This window comes from Elgaria multicarinata, chromosome 3 (assembly GCF_023053635.1).
Source record: "Elgaria multicarinata webbii isolate HBS135686 ecotype San Diego chromosome 3, rElgMul1.1.pri, whole genome shotgun sequence".
Lineage (NCBI taxonomy): Eukaryota > Metazoa > Chordata > Lepidosauria > Squamata > Anguidae > Elgaria > Elgaria multicarinata.
This window is the reverse complement of record NC_086173.1, coordinates 29,393,032-29,418,685: the sequence shown is the minus strand read 5'-3', so window position 1 is coordinate 29,418,685 and position 25,654 is coordinate 29,393,032. Positions and strand designations below refer to the sequence as shown.

The window sequence follows — 25,654 nt, the reverse complement described above, 5'->3', positions numbered from 1 at the left end:
GAATTTGCTACCCGAGTTGTAGTGATAGCCTTAAAAGGAGCTAGATAAATTCCTGGAGGAGAAGGCTATCCATGGCTACTAGTCCTGATGGCTATGTGCTACTTCCAGGATCCAAGGCAGTAAGCCTAGTTGCTGGGGAACATGGACGGGAGGGTGCTGTTGCACCAGGTCCTGCTTGTGGGTTCCTGGTTGACAGCTGGTTGTCCACTGTGTGAACAGAATGCTGGACTAGATGGACCCTTCGTCTCATCCAGCAGGTCTCTCCTTATGTTCACAACATACATCACCTTGAGAGGGGAGCTCCCTCTTCCCAGCACACACCTGGAATTAAAAGTGCCCTAAAGGTTGTTCAGTTTTAATTGCTCACATGCACACTGTATAAGAGAGAGTTGTAAGATTTGATGGGTGGAAATATGGGGCTAGGATCTTAGATTCTGGCTCCTACACATCACCCCCAAATGAGACTTGTGCCTTCCTTTCTCCTCCCCACACCCTCAAGTCCCCCATATTGGCTGATGACTAGTGTTTAAAAGCCTTGCTTACCTCTGCTTCCCTTCCTTCCCTTCTCCCCTGCCTCTGGTAGCATACAAGGTCCTCCCTTTTGGCTGGGGTTGCTGTGGCTAGCTCAGGAGTGGTGATGGACATGTAGGCACTGACTTTAATTAGAAACAGCTTAACTGAGCTGTGCTTCTCTATGAGGAGGGGGGGGTGTCTTTGATCCAGAGTGGCATTTAGCCCCCTCCCTTCCTGTATAGAAGGGGGATATTGGATGAGCAGCTAAATCCCATTAGCTGTTAATCCAAGAAGGGGGCCTGCCCACCCTGAGGGCATCGTATTGGGATCTCTGTTCCGCTCACTGCTCCGAAATGAGAATCAAGGACACCGGGGTCTAAAACTGCTTCCCACACCCAAACCGCCTTGTTCTACATAAGTGCCTTGTCTCACATTTTTGATGGATTGGAGAGAAGGAGCCTATTGAGAATGGCTGAAAAGGGAGATGGCTCTGTGTTTAATCTGTAGACCTAAAAGGCTTGGATTCCCTGTACCCAAATTCCCAACAATGATTGCAACCCAAGCATGAGAAACGGGAGTATCATGACTCCTGAGGTCCATCACCAGCTTTCTATCCTGAGATCCCTTCCACAGGGAGATGCCAGATACCTAGTCACACTACCTGTCCACCTAGACCAGTATTGTGTGTTCTGGCTAGCAGTGATTCTCCAGGGGCTTTGGCAGGGAGAAAAATCCATGGCACACATCTGCTGTGCCAACTGGAGATGCTGGGGGTTGAATGCAAAGCATATGTCCTACCACTGAACTTCGTATGCAATATGTGTATGTTCCACCACTGAGCAGTGAGATCTGTCTACCCTAGAACCCTATGGACATCGTAAGGAATTCTGGGGCATATCCTAGAGTGTGCGAGAGCCAGAATTGAACGCACCTAACAAACCTCCTTGCACCTGCACATTACAGAGGAAGATTGGTGGTGGTAGGGAAGCTGTCTTTGGGGGGCTGTGTTTGCCCTGACTGATCTCATTGACACCAGGCTGAAAGCCACTGATGTCACATACACACCCTGCTTCTTCGTTTCGCTTCCTGTGTTGGAACACCCAGGAAGGGAAACAAAGGGCCAAGTGTCACCAGTACGCTGATGACACCCAGCTCTATTTCTCTGTAACATCTGAATTGGAAGAGGCTGTGCACGTTCCAAAGTGGTGCCTGGATGCAGTTATGGCTTGGATGAGGGCCGATAAATTGAAGCTGAATAAGACAGAGACTCTATGGGTTGGCAGTTCCCAGATCTGAGGATTGGGGTGTTTGCCTGTACTGGATGGGGTTGCAATCCCTCTGAAGGAGCAGGTCCATAGTTTGAGGGTGCTCTTGGATCCATCCTTGTCACTGTGGTCCCAGGGGGGGTGGTCTCAGTAGCTGGAGCGCCCATTGTGAACTTCAGTTGGTACACCACCTATGCTCTTCTGGATAGGGATAGCCTAACCACGGTGATCCATGCGTGATCATGAGTAGACTACTGCAATGTGCTCTATGTGGGGCTGCCCTTGTGTGTGGTTCAGAAGCTGTACCTAGTCAAAGAGACACCTAACTATGCTCACATAATACCTGTGTTAAAAGAACTGCACTGGCTGTCAGCTATTGAGTCATGTATAAGGTTATGCCATTGTCATACAAAGCCCAAAACAACTTGGCCTCCTGAAAACGCATTTGTTCACCCTGACTTTCCCTGGGTTGTAAGTAAAATTAATTATGCCACTCCGTTATTACTATTTTTACTGTAATTGGAAGTGTTTTTAATATTGTGTTTTAATATTGGAAACCACTGAGAGATTTTTTTTAATTATTATTATTTATTTATTCCATTTTTATACCGCCCAATAAATGTCACAAATAAATAAACAAATAACAAACCAGGCCTTTGGCAGCCTGGCACAGCAGTGGGGTGAGCGCCAGGAAACTCAAAAAACTGGAAACTTCCCATCTCCTCTCAAAACTTAGTCTCATCCTTTAGCATACACTACATCTCTGATTTTATGCTTTGAGAACTATAAGGGCTTGACTCCCTTGCCCTCTTGTACAAAAGCTACCTTTCCGACAACTGCATAATAGTTCTGGAAGCAAAAGAGCTGACATCTCAGTTGCTCATGCAGAGGAGAGGTATTTGTAATGTTAATGAACATTCTGGCCAATGTAGGATCTGCATTTGCTTGATAAACCAGATTGGGCAACTTTATGTTTAATTGGTTGAACTATCTGCAGTGCTTGAGCATTTCAACCCAAGCAATTTCCTGCTGATTCCTGTTTCTAAAAGGGGCATAGTTATGCTACTGCACCTGCTCCTGAAGGCGCTTTGAGATGAGAAACCCCTCCGAAATCTCTCTTATCAGCAGAAAGGTCTTTCTTTTCTTTTTACTGTTGTAGGTCCTCTGTAATTCTCATGGTCCATCAGGGCTGGGCAACATCTAAGATCCTACTCCGAGGGAAGGTCGGAGGATGGCAACAAGGGAGAGGGCCTTTTCAGTGGTGGCCCCCCAATTTTGGAATGAGCTCCCCAACAAGGCTCGCTTGGCACCAACATTGTTATCTTTTCAGCGCCAGGTCTAGACTTTTCTCCCAGGCAGTTAACATATGCTGAGTTTAACTGGCCCCAGAATAGTTGTTTTAAATGGATATTGTTGTTTTTATTCTTTTTATGGTTTTAAATGTTTTGTATATTTGTTTTTAATGTTCACTATAACTTTTGTAAACCACCCAGAGAGCTTCAGCTATGGAACGGTATATAAATGTAATAAATAATAAACTTGTCCCCCAATTCCCATCATCCTTCACTGCTGGCTAGGGCTGATGGCACTTGTAGGCCGAACCTATCTGGAGGGCTACATGTTGCCCACCCCTAACCTACACTGTGCCACGTGGCTATCAACAAAAGCAACGCCTCAGCCGATTTTCATCACCTCCCTTGTAAAAATCTAGTAAATAACGTATGATGCATCACTGAGCTTTGAATGTTCCCGTCCCACTTTGTTGGCTGCTGTTTACAGGGGAATGGGAAGCATGAGCCATTGTCTTGTGCTTTTTTTTAAAAAAAAATGCTAGTTGTTACAGGTGAGACAGAGCTGCAGTTTTTGATGCCACCTGCTCATCTCTAGTTGCAACTGTAGAGGCCATCCAGTTAAAATGTAAGAAGTGAACTTGGCATGTCCCTTTAACCTATCGAATTCATTGAAAGGGGCTGTCAAGAAGGCGATGCCTATTTTATTTATTTTTCCATTTATAGCTCACCTTTTTTCCTCTTGCAAGAAACCTAAATTGGCTGACATGATCCTCCTCCACTCCATTTTATCCTCACCACAACAACCCTGTGAGGTAGGTTGGGCTGAGAGTCTGTGACTGGCCCAAAGTCACGTGGTGGGTTTCCATGGCCGAGTGGGGAGTAGAACTGGGATCTCCCGAGTCCCAATACAACACTCTAGCCACTACACCACAACTGGACTCTTCCTTTTTTTTTCTTTTTAATTTAAAGGCATTGAATTCCATTGCAACTCTTCTGTAGTCTATGTAACTTTGAACGCCAGGACAGTGTGGAATGCTTCTGGATTCTTCTCTGTACAAGTCTCCTTCAAAATTCCTTAAGCTTCCATTAAAGGGAGCAGTTGCCTCATCACAATATCTGTGCATTTCTGGCTGTTGAAAATCTTAAAATACTGATAAGTTGCCCAGTTTTGAAGAGTATGACCATACATGTCATGCAAGTGTTTCTCAGTTGCAGGGGTCGAATCTGAAAGCCCAAGCATGCTGAAGCTAAGTGACTCAGGCTAGTCATTGCCTGGATGGGACAGGGACCAGCAAATGAATGTTGGCAGTATTTTCCCATTGGAAGCAGTGGCTGCTGTTGTGGGAAATTGCCAAGGAAGTCCAGTGCAGTCACAATTGACTTCAAAAGAGAAAAAGTCTCTGAAACAAGGGAACTGCTAAAGAGGAAATTGAAAGGGAAAGTCAGAAAAGTGTCAAATCTCTCCAGAATGCTTGGAGGTTACTCAAATCCATCATCATAGAAGCTCAGCTAGAATATATAACACAGATCTGGAAAGGTACAGTCCCGGTCACTGCTCCTCAAAAAGGGCATTATAGAGCTGGAGAAGATGCAGAAAAGGGCAAGCAGAGTAGGGGAAGTGTTGGAGCAACCCCACCATGAGGAAAGGTTTGCATTTGCGGCTTTTCAAGTAAAATTCGGGGGATATGATATATGTGGATAAAATTATGCATGGTGTGGAGAAAGTGGGTAGGGGGGGGGGGAAAACTCTTATAACACAAGACCCTGGGCTCATCCTGTAAAGCTGGATTATGGGAGATTCAGGACAGCAAAAAGGAAGTACTTCTTCACACAGGGCTTAGTTGAACGATAGAATTCATTTCCACCAGATCAAGTGATGTTTTAAAGGGGATTAGACAAGTTCATGAAGGATAAGGTTATTGATGGCTACTAGTCCTTATGGCTATATGCCACTTCCAATATCTGAGGTGCTATGCCTATGTATACCAGTTGCAAGAGAACATGGAAAGGAGGGTGTTATGGCACTCATGTCCTACTTGAGCTAGCCCCAAGTGGCTGTCTGGCCACTGCAAACAGAATACTGGAGTAGATAGGCTTTTGGTCTAATCCTGCACATCTCTTCTTATATCCAGGGTGCCAGCTTTCCCCTTTCCTAGGATGCTCCATTTCATCTCCCCCACCTCAAAACAGTCTCTAATCATTCCTCATGGGTGTGCTTGGGGCTCTTCCCTTTAGTTTCTCTCCCCCCCCCCCCCCGCTAAAGATTTTCTCGTACTTCTGCAAATTTTGGTGTTCCCACAAGCCTACTGATATCTCCCTCTTGTGTGTGAATGATTCCATTCTGGCTACATTATAGTTTCACTTGGAGAATTGTGTTCTCTATTGGTTTATATGATAAATCTCTTAAAGGCTGTTTCTGGATATTAATGTGTTTTCCCTGAGCCTTGGCACATGGCACCATATTTCCAGGCAGGGGGGGTTATGCCTCTGTGGCTGCTAATGGTATAGTAAGGCAACAAGAGGACTGTGAAGAGGATGGATGGATGGATGACATTTCTACTGTATATTGCCCAATAAAAGTTCTCTGAGTGGTTCACAACAATTAAAACCATAAAATACAAAATGATAGAATACAATACAATATAAAAGTTTAAAACTAAAGTATAAAAAATAAAAACAACCCAACAGAAGCTACCAGCACTGTAAATATTGAAAATACGGTACCAGATTTAAAACAATCCAACAGAAACTAAAAAACTAAAATGCCTGGGAAACTGGAAAAAAACCACACATCACTGTTTCTCCAGCACCTCCAACAGCCTCTTTTACCAAGAGTTCTGAGAACTAGGAGCCACAAAGACTTACAAGACTCAAGGACACTGTTGAAAAGGTACAGATGAAACTAGATTGACCATGTGCTCAGGGATGCTCTTGGGATGGGTGGTAGCTTAGCAGTAGAGCACCTACTTTGCGTGCAGAAGGTCCCAGGTTCAATCCCCCTGCATCTCCAGGTAATAATAATAATAATAATAATAATAATAATAATAATAATAATATATTTGTTACCTGCCTCTCCCTCTGGATCGAGGCGGAGTACAATACAAATGCAGACATAAAATACATATAATTGATTAAAACTTTTAAAACAAATACATTATTAAAAGCAGCACATTATTAAAAGGCATCTTAAAATTCAACCGGGTAGGCCTGCCAGAAGAGATCAGACTTTATGGCTTTCTTAAATTCTGGAAGACTGTTAAGTTGACAAATCTCTCCCGGCAGGCCATTCCACAATCTGGGAGCGGCAGATGAAAAGGTCCTCTGGGTAATGGTTGTTAGCCTTGTTTTTGTTGATTGGAGTAAATTCTTCCCAGAGAACCTGAGTGGATTGTATGGGAGAAGGCAATCCTGCAGGTAGCCTGGACCCAAACCATGTGGGGTTTTAAAGGTGATAACCAACATTTTATACTTTGCCCGGAAACTAATTGGCAGCCAGTGAAGAGATTTTAAAACTAGTGTAATGTGGTCACCCCTAGGGTGACCAGCCTGGCTGCCATACTTTGAACTAGTTGAAGTTTCTGGACTAGGCACAAAGGTAGCCCTATGTAGAGCGCATTGCAGAAGTCGAGCCTTGAAGTTACCAGCGCGTGCATTTCTGTCTTCAGGTCTTCCAACTTTAGGTAGAGATTGGAAAGAATCCTGCCTGAAATCCTGGAGAACCATTTCTGCCAGTCAGTGTCGATAATACTGGACTTAGATGGGCAATAATCTGACTCAGTATCAGGAAGTGTCCTATGTCTAGGGCTAGACCTACACTACTGCTTTATAATGGTATTGAAGTGCACTGATATCTGTTTGGGCACATTCCACATAGTGCTATCTCTTGATTTTTATTCCATATTATTCAAAATAATGCAACAGATGTCATTGTGTGTCCTATGAGATATAAATGCACAAGAATGCTATAGCATTAACATGATGGGAACGTAATTATTTGACACAAGGTATAGGTTTGGACCAAGGTAAGTGGGGGACATAATACAGGTGGACAAAATTATGCATAGTATGCATAATTTAACCAATTTTGCACTGGATTTAGCACCATGGATAGCTCCTTTCGAGGTCTGACTGAAACCCAGAGCAGATTCACGGCCTCGCTGAAATGGGAGCCACCAGCCTCCCCTGATAGATCTACATCTAATTAACGCATACACATATGCCTGTGCACAAACATGCATCCCACTGAAAAATCTCCAAGCAGGCTTTGTTTGGACTCCTGTGGTTTAGAGAAGTGTATTGTTGCCTCTCAATGCTGAATTATTCTGGTGTTTGCTGCCTCCTGCTGGGAAGGTTTAGGGATCACTTCCTGGTTTGTTCTGAGGGGTACGGGCCTTGCCTTTTTCTTCTGACGTCATGGGAACGAGCATTGCCTTTTTCAGTGGCAGAGCTCCTCCTTCACAGGCAGGAGATTCCAGGTTCATTCCTTGGCATCTCCAGGTAGGACTGGGAAAGATTCCCATCTTGAAACTGGGGAGCTGCTTGCCAGTCAGTGTGGAGGTAGGCAATATAGAACTAAATGGACTGATGGGCCAATTTACTGTGAGGTAGTTTCATATGTTCCTATTGGAAAGGGTGAGATTGTAATTGTGTCTGTCTGTCTCAGGATCCCTTACTAATGTGACATGCAAGTTAAGTTTGTCATTTGCAGGATCTGCTTTCAGGGCTGGCCCTAAGATAAATTGCACCATGTGAGGAGTGACTTTGGTGCACACACACACACCCAGTGTGGTCAGCTTTGGCGCCCCCCTTAGCTCATCTTGGCGCACACCCCTCAGCTCAGCCCTCCAGAAGACTGCCAGCTTGCCCGCCTAAGGCTGGCCCCGCCTCCTTTATCTTCAAGGCAAGCAAACTGAAGCAATCCATCTTCGGGGCTGTCTATACGCCCTTTTTACCCTGAGGTGGCCACACAGTGGCGCTGCAGTGGTTATACGATGCAGCCGCCAACTCACAGCAACCATGGGGCTTTCTCCCCAAAACTGTGATTTTTTAAAGCTGCAGATTTACCGTGACTTTTTCCTTTGCTCCAAGGTCACCACCACCACATTTCCTCCATCTGCCGGTGGTGACCTTGATTCGGGTTGATGCTGGGGGCGTTCCAAGGGCGGATCAAGGCCCATGGTAGGTTGCTTGGGGTGCGGAAAGGCAGAGCAGAGGGCAGGGGGTGGGCTCCGCCAGCTGAATGGCCACCGGAAAGCCCGTACTCCCTCCTGCCATGGGGATTAAGCATTCCCACCCCACAGTTGTGATGCCCTCAAAGTGGGGCCACAAAGACACCCCCTTAGCCAGTGTATTCTAGGAGAAAAACTATACTTTTCTGTCTTCAATATAGATATTATTATTATTATTATTATTATTATTATTATTATTATTATGAACTCTAGTTCACAGCATGCATGTGTAGCGTTTTGACTTTTTTGCTTTAAGTGTGTAAATAGTTCTTGTCTGTGCTTTTCTCTAGCGTCATCAACTGTTACAGCTTTTAGGGCTCTGTCGCCTAGTGCCCCCTGATGGTTGCTATTGAGCTTCTATGGCAGTCTGGCCACTGCAGAAGAGAGCAGCCACTGGCATCAGGAGTCAGCATCGTCGGGCCCTTGCTGAGGCCCACTCTGGATCCTCCCAACCCTGCTCTTCCTCCACCTTCTCACCGCTACGGCCTGCCAACCTACGTTCTCTGAGCCTGTGAGCTTCAACAAAAGTGAGAAGGAGGAGGAGCGTCTCCCTCCACTCCCCTGGCTCTCTCCCTCTGGGTGGCAGTGTGGATTGGGCCCAGAGGACGTCCTCCCCACAGTCCGTCCAAACGCCAGAGCATCCTCAAGAATACACTTGGACCCTTCCTATTCTGTGCAGCAGCTAGCACAGCAGCACGAGCCAGTGTGGTGTAGTGGCTAAGGTGTTGGACTGGGAGTCGGGAGACCTGGGTTCTAGTCCCCACTCAGCCATGGAAACCCACTGGGTGACTCTGGGCCAGTCACAGACTCTCAGCCCAACCTACCTCACAGGGTTGTTGTTGTGAGGATAACATGGAGAGGAGGAGGATTATGTACGCCGCCTTGGGTTCCTTGGAGGAAAAAAGGCGGAATATAAATGTAATAAATAAATAAAATAAATGCATAGAACTAGCAAAAATTGTGGACTGGAGCAGAGGGACCTGAAAGCCCGGGCTCTAGGGTGCTCTGGCTACCTATCCCTGCCAGCTCTGTCGCATGGAGCTCCCCGCAGAAGCCCCAATCCTGCTGCACCCCAAGAGAAGCTACTGCTCTTTGACATCCTGGAGGGGAAGGGGAACAAGCAGAGAGCATCCACCACAGAGACGGAGCCCTTTCTCCCCCCCCCCCCCCATCCCCGGCCTGGGCTGGAGCCTGCCTCTTGTTTCTCACCAGTCCTGGGCTCATCCATCTTGCATTGTCTCTGGGCAGGGGAGGGGGAAGCGCCCATAATCCCATTAAAAGCCGCCAGTCCGTCTTCGTCTCATCACAGCAACCAGGGCTGGTATGTCGATGCAGCCACAGCCCTGGAATGACAATGGGGGCAGCAACCCAGCAGGGGAAATAGCTGACATGCCTATCCCATCACCGGGGGCACCCAGCCTGCCCTGGCGGGGGGACGGTTTCCACCGTGCTCCTCTTCGTCGTCTTGCCTCTAAGCACCATCCTAGCCTGGGCCTTTTGGGTTCATAACGTAGACAGGAGAATAGCTAAAGGCACGATCCTATGCCTGTTTAGACAGGAAAAGTGTCCTACAACTCCCAGCATTCCCCAGCCAGCTGTGCTGGCTGGGGAATGTTGGGAATTGTAGGACACTTTTCCTGTCTAAACAGGCATAGGATTGTGCCCTAAGTGGTGTTCCCACAAAACAAGTCTGCATGGTGCTTCTTCAGTGGTTGAGAGCCAGTGTGGTGTAGTGCTTAGAGTGTTGGACTGGGAGCTGGGATATCCAGGTTCTAGTCCCCACATGGCCATGGAGGCTTACTGGGTGATGTTGGGCCAGTCACAGACTCTCCAGGTCACTATTACATTTATTTATGTCCCGCCTTTTCCCCAATACTGCGACTCAAGGTGGCTAGCTCACAGGGTTATTGTTGCGAGAATAAAATGGAGAGGAGGAGGATTATGTACACCGCCTTGAATTCTTTGGAGGGAAAAAAGGCAGGATATAAATGTAATAAATAAATATGGATCCAAATAGGTTTGGGGAGGGGTGTCACTGTGGTTGCCAACTTTCAGCAAACCACTGTGGATGTGCTGTTGACAGCAGATTCACGGGCAGAGATTACCAACTGATTAGGTTTAGCAGCCTGCTCTGCAAAACTTTCCTGACACGTTTCTCCATAACATGTCAAAAGCACAAGAGCAGCCCAGGCTGTTTTTTTCTTTTTTCTCCTCAGTTGGCAACCTAGGCATGACCGCATGAGGGTTGGGTTCAAATAAGGATCCCTCGTGGGACCAGTGAACTGGTGAGGAAGCTTAAGTGTCTATTATCCTGTTTCTAGAATGAGGGAAACCTGGAGTGGCTGACATTGACTGAAAGCCCGGAAGTTAAGAGGCCTCGGTTTTCTGGAAGAGTAAAAGTTAGGGTTACAGCACAGGTAAGTCCCAACACACACACACACACACCGTGTGTGTGTGTGTGTGTGTGTGTGTGTGTGTATTAATCTCTGTGTAGCAAGGTGATTTGAGAGTACTTAAGGACTTCTCATTAGGGTAAAATGCCTCAGTACCAAATAGCCTCATAATACAGCAGAAGGAACCACATGAGGTGACCATATGAAAAGGAGGACAGGGCTTCTGTATCTTTAACAGCTGTATTGAAAAGGGAATTTCAGCAGGTGTTATTTGTATATATGGAGAACCTGGTGAATTGTCCTCTTCATCACAACAGTTAAAGCTGCAGGTGCCCTGCCCTCTTTTAAATCTGGTCACAGTATAGCTGCAGTATAACTCCTGCAGCTTTAACTGTTGTGATGAAGAGGAAATTTCACCAGGTGCAACATGCATACAAATGACACCTGCTGAAATACCCTTTTCTATGCAACTGTTAAAAGATACAGGAGCCTTGTCCTCCTTTCCATATGGTCACCCTACACATGAGTCCATTTCTTGTTGTAATTTATGCTAGATGCCAGTGGTGCAATAGAGGAGGAACATGAGCAAATGCAGCTCCTGGACCTTTTTCAGGGCAAGAACGGTGAGGTCATCTGCAGGAGCACCAGGGTAATTGAAAGACCCTCCTTTTTCTGGCAAGAGAAAGTGGTGATAACAAGGCTTTAAAGTTTTGCAACTGTTTATGACTGATTAGCATAGGGGAAGACTGAGGGTGAGGGAAATAGGGAAGTAGAACCTTTTCTTTGACAATGCCCCTACTTCACTCTAGCAGATTAAATAGCTAAACTTCTTTGCAAGATGGTTTCTATTTCTAATCGAAAGCTAAAGGCTACATTTCAGCTGGCTGAAGATTTTTTTGTGGATGCTCATACTCACCTACATATACACACACATTCTGTGATGATGAGCACCTGTACTTCTAAATTTAACCACTCCAGCACTGATGGACAAACTCCAGTTGGAAGTCAGACATGAATTGGCAGAGTCTTTTAGCTGAAGATTGCTTATTCCATTTCCCAGGAAAAGAACGAGGACAGTATCCTTGATGTTTTGCTGCCACATAGTGGTGGCAGTACCATACTACAGCTTATTGGAAAATTGGCTAGACTTTTTGTAATTGTTGACTTTCTATTAATGGTAATTGGAACAATCCATTCTAGTCTTCTTGTTGTTGTTGTTGGCAGCAGTGTAAAGCCAAATCTCTGGAATGTTGTGAAGATACTTTGCTGTTGTTTGCAGTGCCTCTCCAATAATAACACTGCCACCAACTACCTGGTAATGTTGAGTGTGTGTTTTTTCTCAGTGATGCAACATTTGTGACAATATTTTATACAGAAACAGAATCCTATCTAATACATAAAACAAATATTTCTTACAAATTAATGAAATGGTGTGCAAATTGATCTAACGTGTAATATGTTCGGTTCCATAAATAAGGAGCAGTGAGACAGAGTCCCACAGATATTTCTCATGGTTAGTGAACTATAGCTCCATGTCCTTATTGCTGGATTTATTGTTCTTCCAAGAAGCTCAAGGATATGATCGGCATGAGACAGGGAGCTGTTCTACATTTCAAAACAAACCTATATCAATTTAAGAACAACCAGTTCTTAATCATCAATTTAGGATCTGCAACCCTATACACTTTTATCTGGAGTAAACCCCATTAAACACTGTGTGACTTACTTCCACATTAACATGTGTACCCATGTGTAAATACCTCTTTTAAGCACATCTATTCTTATATAGGGGGGGCAGGAATCCTGGCTCTAAGAAGCTATGTATTGTGTATTTGATTGTGTTTGTATTCTATTATTGCTGGGGCAGAGGATTGCAGTTTTAAATTTTTTATTAACTGCTGTGTGGTGGGCTTTCCTATGCATTGAACTGTAGCATAAAAAAATAGAATCAGAAAGTAATAACTTACAAGATTGCAATATTTCACATGGGATCAATTTGGAACGGAATAACTACTCCCTGTTTTCTGAACGCTCACATAGGAAGAGCCATGCTGGATCAGGTCAAAGGTCTATCTGGTTCAGTGTTTTGTTCCCAGAGATGCCCACAGGAAGCCCACAATCAGCACATATTGTTTGCCTTTCCCAGCAGCTATTGTACTGCCTCTGATACTGGATGCAAGATACAGCCATCATGACTAGTAGCCATTGATAGCCTTATCTTCCATGAATTTAAAGTCATCCAATTTAGTGGGCATCACTATATCTTGGGGTAGAAAATTCCATCAAAGTTTAATGATGTGCTATGTGAAGAAGTACTTCTTTTATCTGCCCTGAATCTCCCACAAATCAGCTTTATGGGATAACTCTGTGTTTTATGATGAGAGAAGAAAAACGTATCCCTATCTACTCTTTCCACACAATGCATAATTTGATCTATCTATATTATGTCCTCCACTTATTCACCTTTGTTACTAAGCTAACGAGCCCAAAATGTTGCAACTCTCTCATAGGGGAGTTGCAATCTCAGCAGTTTCTACCATCTGGGCTCACTTTAAAATCCAGACTTGTCCTTACTTTAGGGACATAGGAAGCTGCCTTGTACTGAGCCTTGGTCCACCTAGCCCAGTATTGTCGACACTGACTGGCAGCAGTGACTCTCCAGGGATTCAGGCAGGATTCTTTCCTAGCCCTACCTGGAGATGCAGGGCATTGAACCTGGGACCATCTGCAGGGAAAGCATGAGCTCTACCTTTGAGCTACAGCTCCTCTTTTCTAGAAATGTATGGCAAAGATCCCTCCCCTCCAACCCCATTTTGTGCAGACCCTCCAAACACCACACCAGGGGCGTATCTTTTGTCCCCTCTCCCAGAAGTTGCCTTATCTTTCACAGTGACTCTGTTCCTGGGACATGGTCAAGGTGACAATCTGGCAACAGTTTGCTGGTAGGACATTGTAGCTGGCATGTTTGCTTTCTACGTCAGCTTTAATCGCAGGCAAAGCCGAGCTGCCTGTAAAAGTATGTGTCTGAACTAAAGCTTTTCTGCAGTTTTGTGCATGAAATCATCTGTAACTGTAAGCTGTGTGTGTTGGCATTTGCATTGCTTATACTACCAGCAGTTTGTGTGGGGCTGCCTGCCTATCTATTTTCATATATTGCCTGGAGTCCAAGAAAGCTACTTTCCACATGTCTTATGCTGCTTAGGGGTTGAAGGAGAGATGCAGCCAACAGGTTAGGAGCTCCATCAGACGAGCATTTTATTGCACGCTCATTGCTGGGCACTCATGGATTTTCACAGGTCCATCTCCTGATGTCATCTGCTTCCCGTGTGCCTCTCACCCCTTCTAGCCTTCTTCATGCCACAAAAAACACCCCAGTAAGTCTGATTTATTTTTTGAGATGGAAGTTGCCACTATCTCCTGCTGTGTGCAGGAGAAGCAGTGAGACCAAAACAGTCCACTGTTGCATGTTGTTTACTTCCTCATTCAAAAGAGGAAGTACTGAGGGACAAACACGTGGGCAGAGAAGCGACAGTAAGGAAACGCATTTCCCCCCGTGTGATGACACTTTATGGGTCGTTAACCACGAACAACCCATAGTTCACAACCCAACAACAAACCATGGGTTCCCTTCCTGGTTTGTTTGTGGTTAACAACCCATAGTTAAACCAGAGTGCAGGATTTGCATGAAAACAATTCAACAACAACTCATCCTCAACCCATACACAGGATTATAATGTGTGAACCAGGCCAATCTCACACTTTTCCAACCTGCAAGCTTTTCTACCAGTGCTACCCACTTGCCTGAGCCACAAAAACTTTAGCGTTTAGGCCTCTGGGGTGTCCATTAACTTCCTTAGTGCCTTCTCACCTCCATATTTGGTGTTAAGGATCTCATTCCCAGTGCAAATGCTACCCGTTTCACCAGGTGGGTGAATTCCTTGTTTCCTTCCTCTGAGGTGGGCAACTTCTAGCTGCTTTGGCCTACAGCTCCCACCATCCCTCACTATTGGCTATGCTGGTTAGGGTTGATGGGAGTTAAAGGTCATACCTCCTGGAGGGCCACAACTTGCCCAGCACTGCTTAACAGAGTTAATCAAATAAGCTGCAGCTCTGAGATATGCTCTGTTTGTCTAGCCTCCATATCTATTTTGTACCAAATTTATATATTCCCTAACCTCTCTGTATTTTGTAAGAAAACATAACTTTTTATGTAATGCTTGTTCTGTGGTCTAGTGCTGATTTCCCCTGGTTGCCTCCCTTCCTGTGTTGCACCATGTCAGCCAAGGACCCAGCTTTTGTGTGATTTTTTCCCCCATTCTAAAATGTTTAAATGTTTCTCCCAAGGCTCGGCCCAGGAGCGCAGACGTGGGCTTTCCCGCCGCCACTGTTGCACCCGCCCACGTGAGCACTAATGCCGCCAGTCCTGGGGTGCCTGGGAGCATCAGTACCTCCTCTTTGAATGGTAGATTTGTTTTTTAAAAAGTCAGACTGGGTGTTGTTGTTGTTGTTTAAAAAAGCTGTAAATGAGAAGAATCGCATTTACAGCTAGGGGGGGGGGGGACCAAGGGGGTGGGAATGGGGTGCTCCCTCCCTACTGGGATTTCCACCCACCCCCTTTATTTCTTTTCTTTTTTTTTCTTAACAAGGCTCCACAAAAGTGCAGAGCCTTGCTCCAAGATAAAAAAGTTGGGGGTGAGTCCCCAGCTTTTTTAGAGCAGAGCTTTGGGGCTTTGCCCCTGGATTCAAGAAGGCTGTCAAGACTGATCTCTTCCCCTATACAGTAGAATTTTTGGATATTTTAGTATGTTTTTAGGATGCTTTTAGGATGTTTTTAAACAGTGTTTACCATGTTTTTAATCAGTATTTTATGTATTTTATGCTTATTGTTGTTCCCTGCCTCAATCCAATCGGAGAGGCGGGTAAGATATATTATTATTATTATTATTGCATCAAAGTAGAGGCTGCGTCGTGTAGATCACCTGCTGCTACTCCGAAGCAATCCAGGTGCAAGGTGCCCATGTGGATGAGCCCTCCGTTACAGGCAGTAAGAGCTTTAAACTGCAGTATACTGGAGTGTGTGTGTGAAAGAGGGAGAGAGATTGTGTCTCCAACCCTTTTGCATTCATCCTTGCCTACTACTTGAATGTGGCCTCCAAGAGCTTGTCCGAAATGGAATTGGACCCTCCGGCTGAAAGACGTTCAACACCCCTGCAACAGAGGGAAAGAAGGAGAGATGTAGGTAGGCAGGGATGAATGTGTGCAGATGATATTACACGTACTTAGTATTATTTATTTATATAGCGCCATCAATGTACATGGTACACATCGGGGAGGGAGCCTTTTGGGGGACCCTGCCCAGCCCAATTACCTTGCTTCAAGGGGCCTTCATGAGAACAGGGAACAGGCCCCAGGGACTTGTCTCTGCTGCTGGCAGCCTCCAAGGCCGCCTTCCTGTCAATGCCTCACCCTCACGAAGGGCCCCTCAGAGTGAGGCACTGAGGTAGGGTGACCATATGAAAAGGACAGGGCTCCTGTATCTTTAACAGTTGCACAGAAAAGGGAATTTCAGCAGGTGTCATTTGTATATATGGGGAACCTGGTGAAATTTCCTCTTCATTGCAGCAGTTAAAGGTGCAGGAGCTATACTAGAGTGACCTGATTTAAAAGAGTGCCGGGCTCCTGCAGCTTTAACTGTTGCGATGAAGAACGAATTCCCCCAGGTTCCCCATATATACAAATGCCACCTGCTGAAATTCCCTTTTCAATACAACTGTTAAAGATACAGGAGCCCTGTCATCCTTTTCATATGGTCACCCTAACTGAGGCGAAGGTGGGTGGAGACAGCCTGCAGACGGGAAGGGGGAAGAGGGGGGCAATGGTGTCTTGCACTCCTGTTTCTTCGTGCCGCAGTGTTTTGTGCTCCTCTCCACTTGGCAGCATGTCCCCTGCCAGTAGGGGAAAGCATGGCAAGGGGTGCCAACCATAATAACAATGATTTATAATATAAGATCCATCATCGAGCCAAAGGGCCTCAAAAACAACCTGCATGGAAACACTATGGTGCTTAATTTGACATGAGGCTCAGCGTTAGGACAAGCTCTCTCTCAGACCTAGAGCTGACTTCTGAAACTTGAGCGAAGCAACATTAAGAAGGGGGGAGCCTCTGAGCATGTGCAAAGGGTTAATATCCACAGCCGGCCTACACACTTCTGAGTTTCACGGTCCGAGTTTCCTCAGCTGTGGAACTTCTCTTCTCTTCACAAATTAGCCACGTGTATACTGTCTGTGGGCGCTGTGCCCGCGAAAGGCAAGAGTTGCTGACCACGTGTGTGTGTGTGTCTCCCTCGGTCCGGATTAAGCTGCTGCACGCGAAGGAATCAAGGACCGAGGTTGATAGGCTGCGCCTCTCGCTCTCGGGTCTAGGAGGGCCCTTGCTTGCTCCCTCCTCTGGGGCGTGGAAGCGGGCAGCAGGGGGCGGCGCCAGGAGGCACCCCTGGCCTTAGGTGTAAGCCGGGCCGTAGTTGCGCGTACTTTCTCTGCCACCAGCCTGCGGGGGCCTCCGTCGCCATGCTCCCTCGGCACCGGGCCCGCCTGCTCTTTCCCTTCCTCGCCTTACTCCTCGTGGGCTGTGGGACTCGGAGCCGGGCACAGGAAGAGGAGGACGCCGCGCAGGAGAGCAAAAGCGAAACTCCGCTCCAGACGCTGCAGCTGGAGACCCTGGTGAGTGTGTGCGTGGCCGGGCTGGCGACCTGGACGGCGCGCCTCTAAGCAGCCTCTCTGCTTGCCCAAGATGACAGCTAAGGGGAACGGGATCCTGCTGCCCCACAGCAGCTGAGGAGAGTAGGCTTCTTCCTCAGCCTTATGCACGATCAAATCCTAGTGGGGTGGGGCTGGGGGCGGTGCACGCACAAAAAAGGCAACCCTCCATCAGACGCGTGTCTCTCGGGAAGCCTTCCTCAACCTGATGCCCTCCTGCTGTTTAGGCCGTCAGCTCCCATCAGCCCCAACCAGCATGGCCAATGCTCGGGAATCCTGGGAGTTGTAGTCCAACACGCCCGAAGGGCGCCAGGTTGGAGAAGGCTGCTCTTGCGGGCCGGCAGCTGAGCCTCCCACAGACGCTCCGGCACCCTGTTTCACAGCCGGGAGGAGTGAGGTACGCAGCGTTGCCCCCTTCCACGCCTCTCGCTCTCTCCCATCTTCGCAGGTGGCGCCCCCCGACGGCTGCACGGAGCGCTCGGCGATAGGCGACACCATTCAAATCCACTACACGGTAAGTCAAGTAAGGGAGCGGGGCGGGCGGGCGCGCCGCCAGCGGAGAAAAGAGAAGTGGCACGAACACGTCAGCATTGCCGCCTCCCGCTGGGTTTCCCTGCCGCTCGGGGCGGGGCTTCGCTGGTCTCCGCCCTTCCGCGTCCTGCGCTCTGTGTAGAGACCAGCTGCTCAGAAATACTCAAGAACCCAATGAAAGATCAGCAAGGGCGGGCAAGTGTCTTTGAAGTTGCCGCTTCCCGCCTCCGCCACCACCAGCAGCCATCTGGCACCTTCCCCATCGATGTGCAGCAGCAGTAAGGTAGGGTGACCATAAGAAAGGAGGACAGGGCTCCGGTATCTTTAACAGTTGTGATGAAGAGGGGATTTCAGCTAGTGTTATTTGTATGCATGCAGCACCTGGGGAAATTCCCTCTTCATCACAACAATTAAAGCTTCAGGAGCTATACTAGACTGACTAGATACAAAAGAGGGCAGGGCTCCTGCAGCTTTAAGTATTGTAATGAAGAGGGAATTTCCCCAGGTGCTGCATGCATACAAATGACCCCTGCTGAAATTACCTTTTCATGACAACTGTTAAAGATACAGGAGCCCTGTCCTCCTTTCCATATGATCACCCTACAGTAAGGGACATCCTCCCGGGCCATCTGGTGTGACGCTGAGGCCCAGTAGGTTTGGCTGATGCCATGTGGACTTAGCAGGCAGCCTAGAACATGCTTTGGTCCAGGGGGCTTTTCCCCTTCGATTTTAGATGATGCATGTGCATGACATTGTTGCAGAAGAAGCATCCCATCAGGTGTGTGAGAGAGGAAGGGAGAGCAGATAATTGTAGAGCGGGGAAAAGGTGCAGAAAAGGGCAACTAAAGTGATCAAGGGGCTGGAGCAATTCCCCTATGAGGGAAGTTCACATCAGCTGAGATTGTTTAGCTTGTGGAAACGGAGGCTCAGGGGAGACAGGGACGTACAGAATTTTGCATGGTGTGGGGAAGGTGGATAGGGAGACCTTTTTCTCCCTCTCAGTACTAGAACCTGGGGTCATTCCATGAAGTTGATTGGTGGGAGATTCAGGACAGATAAAAGGAAGTACTTTTTCACACAGCGCATAGTTAAATTATGGAATTTGCTACCACAAGATGTGGTGATGGCCACCAATTTGGATGGCTTTAAAAGGGGGTTGGATAAATTCTTGGAGGAGAAGGCAATCAATGGCTACTATTCCTGATGGCTAAGTGCTACCTCCAGTATCAAAGGCAGTAAGCCTATATACACCAGTTGCTGGGGAACATGGGCGGGACGGTGCTGTTGCACCGCGTCCTGCTTGTGCGTTTCCTGTGGGCAGCTGGTGTGAACAGCATGCTGGACTAGATGGACCCTTGGTCTGATCCAGCAGGGCTGTTCTTGTGCTAGCAGATCATAGAATAGTAGAGTTGGAAGGGGCCTATAATGCCATCGAGTCCAACCCCCTGCTCAATGCAGGAATCCACCTTAAAGCATCCGGTTGTCCAGCTGCCTCTTGAAGGCCTCTAGTGTGGGAGAGCCTACGACCTCCCTAGGTAACTGGTTCCATTGTTGTACTGCTCTAATAGTCAGGAAGTTTTTCCTGATGTCCGGAATGCCTTTCCTAAGACGGTATTTGCTCCTTGCAGCTTGTTAGTAGTTGTTTTAAAAATAGTGGAAAGTTACATTTTCACAGCTAAAATTGCCACCAACCCCCTTTTTCAACTTTGGCACTGTGATGTTCCCTTTGTCTCAGAACAACACGCTTTAGCACTTCCTCTGGATTTATTTTTTACAGTCTAGGAATAGGGCAAGCAGCAGCTGTGTCAGCTCTGTCGGCACCAGCGGAGTTAATAAAGGCACAATCCTACGCATATTTAGACAGAAAAAACTCCTACAACTTCCACCATGCCCCAGCCAGTGGGCAGTTGTAGGACTTTTTCCTGCCTAGCATGCATAGGATTCTGCCCTAAATCCACACCCATCATGCATGGTGTTGTTTCATTGCAGGGTAGCCTTGAAGATGGACGCATTATTGATACCTCGCTTTCCCGTGACCCATTGCAAGTGGAGCTGGGCAAAAAACAAGTCATTCCAGGTACACCTCCGGCATTTGTGTGACTATATGCGCAGGGAAATGCACAAGAGTTGGAGCATAAACATTTTGTTTCCTCTCCTGGACCTTGTCCAAAGGAGCATCTGTCACTATTTGGTCACATTTCCCCCTCCCCCACCCTTTTGATCTCATCTTTTATCAGCAAAATGAATGTCAACAGAGACAAATGCAGGGAACTGCATTTTGAAAAAATCAGATGCACTCACATCAGCCCCTACCTGCACTCTGAAATAATAGTGCCTAGACAGATTTACCATTTAAATTGGCAGGAAGCGAGTTCTCATGTGTGTGTTTTGTTTCTTTTATTCAGGCTTAGAACAGAGTCTGCTGGAAATGTGCGTTGGGTAAGTAACCTCCAAAGTGCTTGGCTTGCAGCCTAGGTCACCACCTCTGAATCCAGCCATTTCCCAACTTGGCACCACACTAGTTTCAGCTGGCATTGAAAAAGATGCATTTATTTTATTTTAATTATATGTATTTTGTGATGTTTGCATTTGTGTTGTACTCCGACTCGATTCTGTAACAAATATATTATTATTATTATTATTATTATTATTATTATTATTATTATTATTATAGATGAATATGCTGCCTTTCAATCGAGTGGTGCTCAAGAGAGCTTACAACAAATTGCAGTAATAGGAAACAAATCGGCCACACTCCACCTAGAACCTGGCAGCCCTTTGTCCCATGACTGATGGATGAAGCCACAGGGCCTGCTTCCCTTCAGTCCTATGGCAACTGGCAGTTGGGAGGCAGAGTACTTTTAGGCAGGTGAGGGGCTCCTTCCCCATTAAAACAGCTTCACTGGCTTCTGGTCTGTTTCTGGGCCCAATTCAAAGTGCTGGTTATCCCCTATAAAGCCCTCTACGGCTCAGGTCCAGATTATCTGAAAAACCGTATTCTCTCATATGAGCCCATCCGTGCTCTGAGATCTTCTGGGGAGGGCTTTCTCTCACTCCCACCAACATCCCAGGCATGCCTGATGGAGACGCAGGAGAGGGCCTTCTTGGTGGCTGCTCCAAGGCTCTGGAACTCCCTTCCCAGGGAGGGTAGGCTGGCTCCCTCCGTGCTACAGTTTCAGAGGCAGGCAAAAACTTTTTTGTTTCAACAGGCGTTTGGAACTGTACTGGACCTGTGTTAATGTATTGGATCCCCCCTTTAACCTGTTACAGTTTTTAACTTCTTTAACAAGTATAACTTTTACTGTAGGTTTAATTCTATTTCAACTTTTGTAACTTATATTTATATGTTTTAATTGTACATGTTTTAATCTTGTAAACCTCCTTGAGTCCCAGTACTGGGAAAAAGGCGGGAAATAATAATAATAATTTTCTGGCTGATGGACGGAGCTAGGCTAGTCTTCATCTGGTCGCAATGCTTTTCCTAGGAGGCAGGACATACAAAGTCCTAGTGGCTCTTAGTCCTTTGGCCAATAGACAGGGCCAGAGGATTTTTGCGTTGTTTCTCTCTGGGTATATATATACGCTACAGACTTAGGATCCAATCCTATACTCACTTATCACTGATTAATCCTTTGGATTCAGTGAGACTTGCTTCTGAGTAGACCTGTACAGGACTGCACTGTTAAACCACTTGAATTGTCCTTGAGTTGGATCCAACACTATCATTCTGCTGATAGAAGCAGTTCCACCAGAAGAGGGGTGATTCTCTATACCCCTCAGAGCCCTCCATGCACTTTCAAAATCTGCACCGGAGGGCTGTGAAACCCTCCAGAACAAATTTAAGGGGGCACAGAGGGCTGCAGCGGGGAAGAGTGAGGGAGAAAGTCCCGTAACACTAGCAGACTTGCTAGCACGATGTTGAATTTAACCCATTACCTTTTCTCCCAGGAACTGTGCTACTGTTCTCTAATACAATTCTCTATTAGTACATTTTCAGCAGGTTCAGAAAACTGCAATTCCCAGGATTCCTGGATGGGGCAGGGGAGGTTGTGACAGTGAAACTGGTATAAAACTGATGTATATATTTAATGTAGATATACACTGCTGCTGGGAGTTAATGGAGAAATACATAGATATAGGATGATTTTGCTTATTTGGGATCTTTCCCTAAAATACTTGTTTAATGCAATCCAATTTCTTCCCTTATATTATTTATTTAATCCTAGTTAAATAATACTGATGTGCTAGTCACTTATTACACTCAGAGACCCCAACCCTTCATTTCTCACTTGGCAAGGTTCACTATGATAAAATTCAAGAGCCCCTCGCTCCAGTGACGTAACCATGAGCACCAACATGAAGCTAGGAGATCCAGCAAGAACAAGTTCTTTACATCTCCGTCCGGCCTCTCCCTGAACCCTGTTCCCTCCCGCCCAGAAAATAGCTTGATTAACTGCAGTGTATAATTCTGAGCCTGGTTTATTGGTTCCTAATATCAGTTCCCTTTGATAAATCCCACTGAAGTCAACAACTTTGTGCACAAACATCCCGTCCTCAAATACTGATGTGATCCTTTTCTTTTTCTGGTAGGGAGAAACGAAGAGTCATCATCCCCCCTCAGCTGGCATATGGCAAACGAGGTTCCCCACCAGCCATCCCAGGTAGGATCCGGTCACGAGCGCCTACTCAGCAACCTTTCAGTAGGACATCTTGACACGGCATAACACAGAACCGGGGTGGGGCGTTCTTCTAGGCAGGCCCATCTCCTTCTATTGTCTTAGGGCAGGGGTGCAGAACATCAGACCCAGGGGCCAAATTTGGATCTCCTGGGGTACCAATCTGCCCCCACCCCAGGGTTCCCCTGACCACTACTTGTTTGGCAATTTCCTGACTTTATACATTTCCCCCCATTTTAAAATGCCTCTCCTAAAACTTAGTTACTGGCAGTATTTATTTATTTAAAACATTTGTATCCCGCCCTATATCACTAGGATTTCAGGGCGGCATACAAATAAAATCATACAATATAAAACAGTAAGATGTTTAAGCTAAAATAGGGCTGGTGTTTGGGGTATTTTGGCCCTGCCCCTTTTGCCTTCAGCCCCGCCCACCACCGGAACGTGGCCCCAAAGGGTTTCTCTGAAATGAGCTTCAGCCCTCAGGCTGAAAGAGGTTCAACATTTCTGCCTTAGGGTGGTTCAGAAGGCACATTGTTCTGATTTGGGGTTGAGGAGCAGAGGAGACTCTAGAAAGAAACTGATTTGTGGGGTGATTTTGCATTGTGATTTTGCATTAATAGATGTCAAATGTCGCTGCATGGCTGCATGAGGAAGATGTAGGTCAGGAGCACAGTATCATTAAAAAGAATTTCTCTACCACAATCTTTTCTTTTTAAAAAGAAAAGTACCCTTTTTTAAAAAGAAAAGTATTAAGAACCTTTCATCTGCTTCTCCCATTTCCTGTCCACCATGAGGCAGCAAGTAAGTAGGCAGGGGGTCGATTTCTAGAAAGTGGAACTAGGCCTGAAGCCTGCTTGAAAGTAGTGTCGGCTCAAGAAATTTTCCTACCTGAAGCGGAGACGAAATGCCCTCTGCTAGGGCCAACACTTTAAAAAGTCTTGATGGAGTTGTTCAGACATCAATTCCTACCATGATCTATATCTCCCCTTCCATGGTGCCTCCTAAAGCAGCTTATTTCACCCTGCTGAGTGACAGAGCCAGCTCAGATGTGTGGAGAATGACTACACTTGGTCAATGGTGAAAGAAAAAAATAGTCTGCATGTCCTCAGAAGCACTCTCCTTTATTATCACTTCACAATTTCCAGGGCTGAACTTGAACATTAGAGCTTACTGGGCTGAGCCCACGGCTCATATTTCTAGGTGGATTTAATGCAGGCAAAGATGGCACTTTAAAAGAAATCAAATGCAAGAGTGCTGAATGGGTGGGAGAACATTTAGGAGAGCAACATGAAGCAAGCTGTGCTGGGAATTGGGATGGTGAGAAAAAGAGAAGCACCAAAGGGATGCATTCAGTGTCCATTAGGGAGAAAATGTGGCTGCAAATGCATCCACCTCAATATGACACTTCTGGCCAGTTGGGTTAGGAATTTGGGTGCGTTGCTGGCACCTAGAGTGGGGCTGAAGTAAGAGGCCCTGTGCTCCTCAGCCTTGGATAAAAGGGCTGGAGGGTGGGTTTGCCTGGAACAGGGAAACTGCTCTGGAGGCCTCTGCCTCCCTTGCCTGGCATAAGCACTGCTGTACCTGCAATGGCACAAACCTTTGGTTGTGCTCGTCTAGCTACCATGGATGAATTATACTGGCGTGCCAGACTTCCTGTGGAGAGGATGCTTCTAGCCCTAGTCCTGGAATATTGTTTTCTTGCCTACCAGCCGCCTTTCCCCACAGCCACAGCCTTGCTTTACAGAACTCCTTCCTCTTTCCAGCGGATGCCGTACTGCAGTTCGAGGTGGAGCTGTTAGGACTCTCCAGAGCCGGCTACGGGCAGAAGCTGTTCAACGATGTGCTGCCCCTGCTATGCCTTGTGCTTGTTCCAGGGCTGTTGGGGCTTATTGGCTACCACCTCTACCACAAGGCCCAGGCACCCCGTGTGTCCAAGAAGAAACTCAAGGAGGAGAAGAGAAACAAGGCCAAGAAGAAATAAAGCTGTTCCTCATTTTTTTCAACATGGCTTTGTGGCTGCTTCTATTGTGGGATGAAAAGTGCTCGGTTTTACTCTCTCTCTCTCTCTCTCTCTCTCTCTCACACACACACACACAGATTAGGGAAGGCAGGTGCAGATTGGACATCCTCCAGCAAGGAAATCATTTCACCAGGAAAGGATACACAGAAGGTATTATATTGAATGCCTTTTCCATAAACAATCAAGTCAAGTACTTTAATGCAAGATCGCTTATTTCTGCAGATTGTCACTGGTAAAGCACTGAGGGCCAGCTAGGAAATATATCGTGAGCAGTACTTGCTCATTAACCATTGAAAAAAGTTTAGAATTCCCATTAATCGTGTACATCTTTAGTATAGATCGCGCCTGAAACAGAGGACAGGAAGGCTTTTGTAAGCCTTCATTTACACTATGAACTGACATTTCATAGTGTAATGTCAGTTACATTTCAGGGTTGAGGTTATGTAAGTTAAACTCTTATAAATTTGATGTAAGCTTGTAGTACAGAAACAAATAGAAGGCAGTAGTTTTTAAATGACTTATATAGGGTGCCATCCTTCTCCACTAGTGGTTCGAGTAGTTGTGTGCGTTCTGGCACCCTATATATATTAGCTTGTAGTACAGAACAGCAGTGACGCCCCACTGCTGAACACAACCGTTCACAGGACACGTGCCTGCTTATGAGGCTGCCAACAGCTTTTTGGAGGGTTCAGTGCACCTCATGTCCTCAGGGCTGTGCCTCCACTATGAGCTTGACACACACACCCCTCCCCTATATTCTGCTCTGAACTCTTGGAAGAAGAATTAAATACAAATGCAACAAAGAAAGAGAAGACAGGGGAAAAGGAACTGTGCACGAACTGATCAGAGCCCAAGCAAGTTCCAAACCCGTTTTCTCCTATTGCCTTTGCACCAAAGCAGCCATCCCACGAAAGGCTGGGTTCATGTGTGTGTCTTTTAAAGAAGCCTGCACGTAGGCACGGGGGCTGCTGGTGGAT

The 25,654-nt window shown here is 46.5% G+C and overlaps 1 protein-coding gene across 1 annotated transcript; it reads left to right on the top strand.

Annotated features, from left to right (window-relative positions):
- Positions 1–17,194: 17,194 nt before the first annotated feature.
- On the top strand, positions 17,195–24,660 carry FKBP11 (FKBP prolyl isomerase 11). Its single transcript, XM_063119784.1, has 6 exons — positions 17,195–17,411; positions 17,896–17,961; positions 19,968–20,055; positions 20,384–20,417; positions 22,569–22,639; positions 24,421–24,660. The coding sequence occupies exons 1-6, from the start codon at positions 17,259–17,261 to the stop codon at positions 24,636–24,638; spliced, it is 630 nt and encodes a 209-aa protein (XP_062975854.1). The 5' UTR covers positions 17,195–17,258; the 3' UTR covers positions 24,639–24,660.
- Positions 24,661–25,654: the final 994 nt, after the last annotated feature.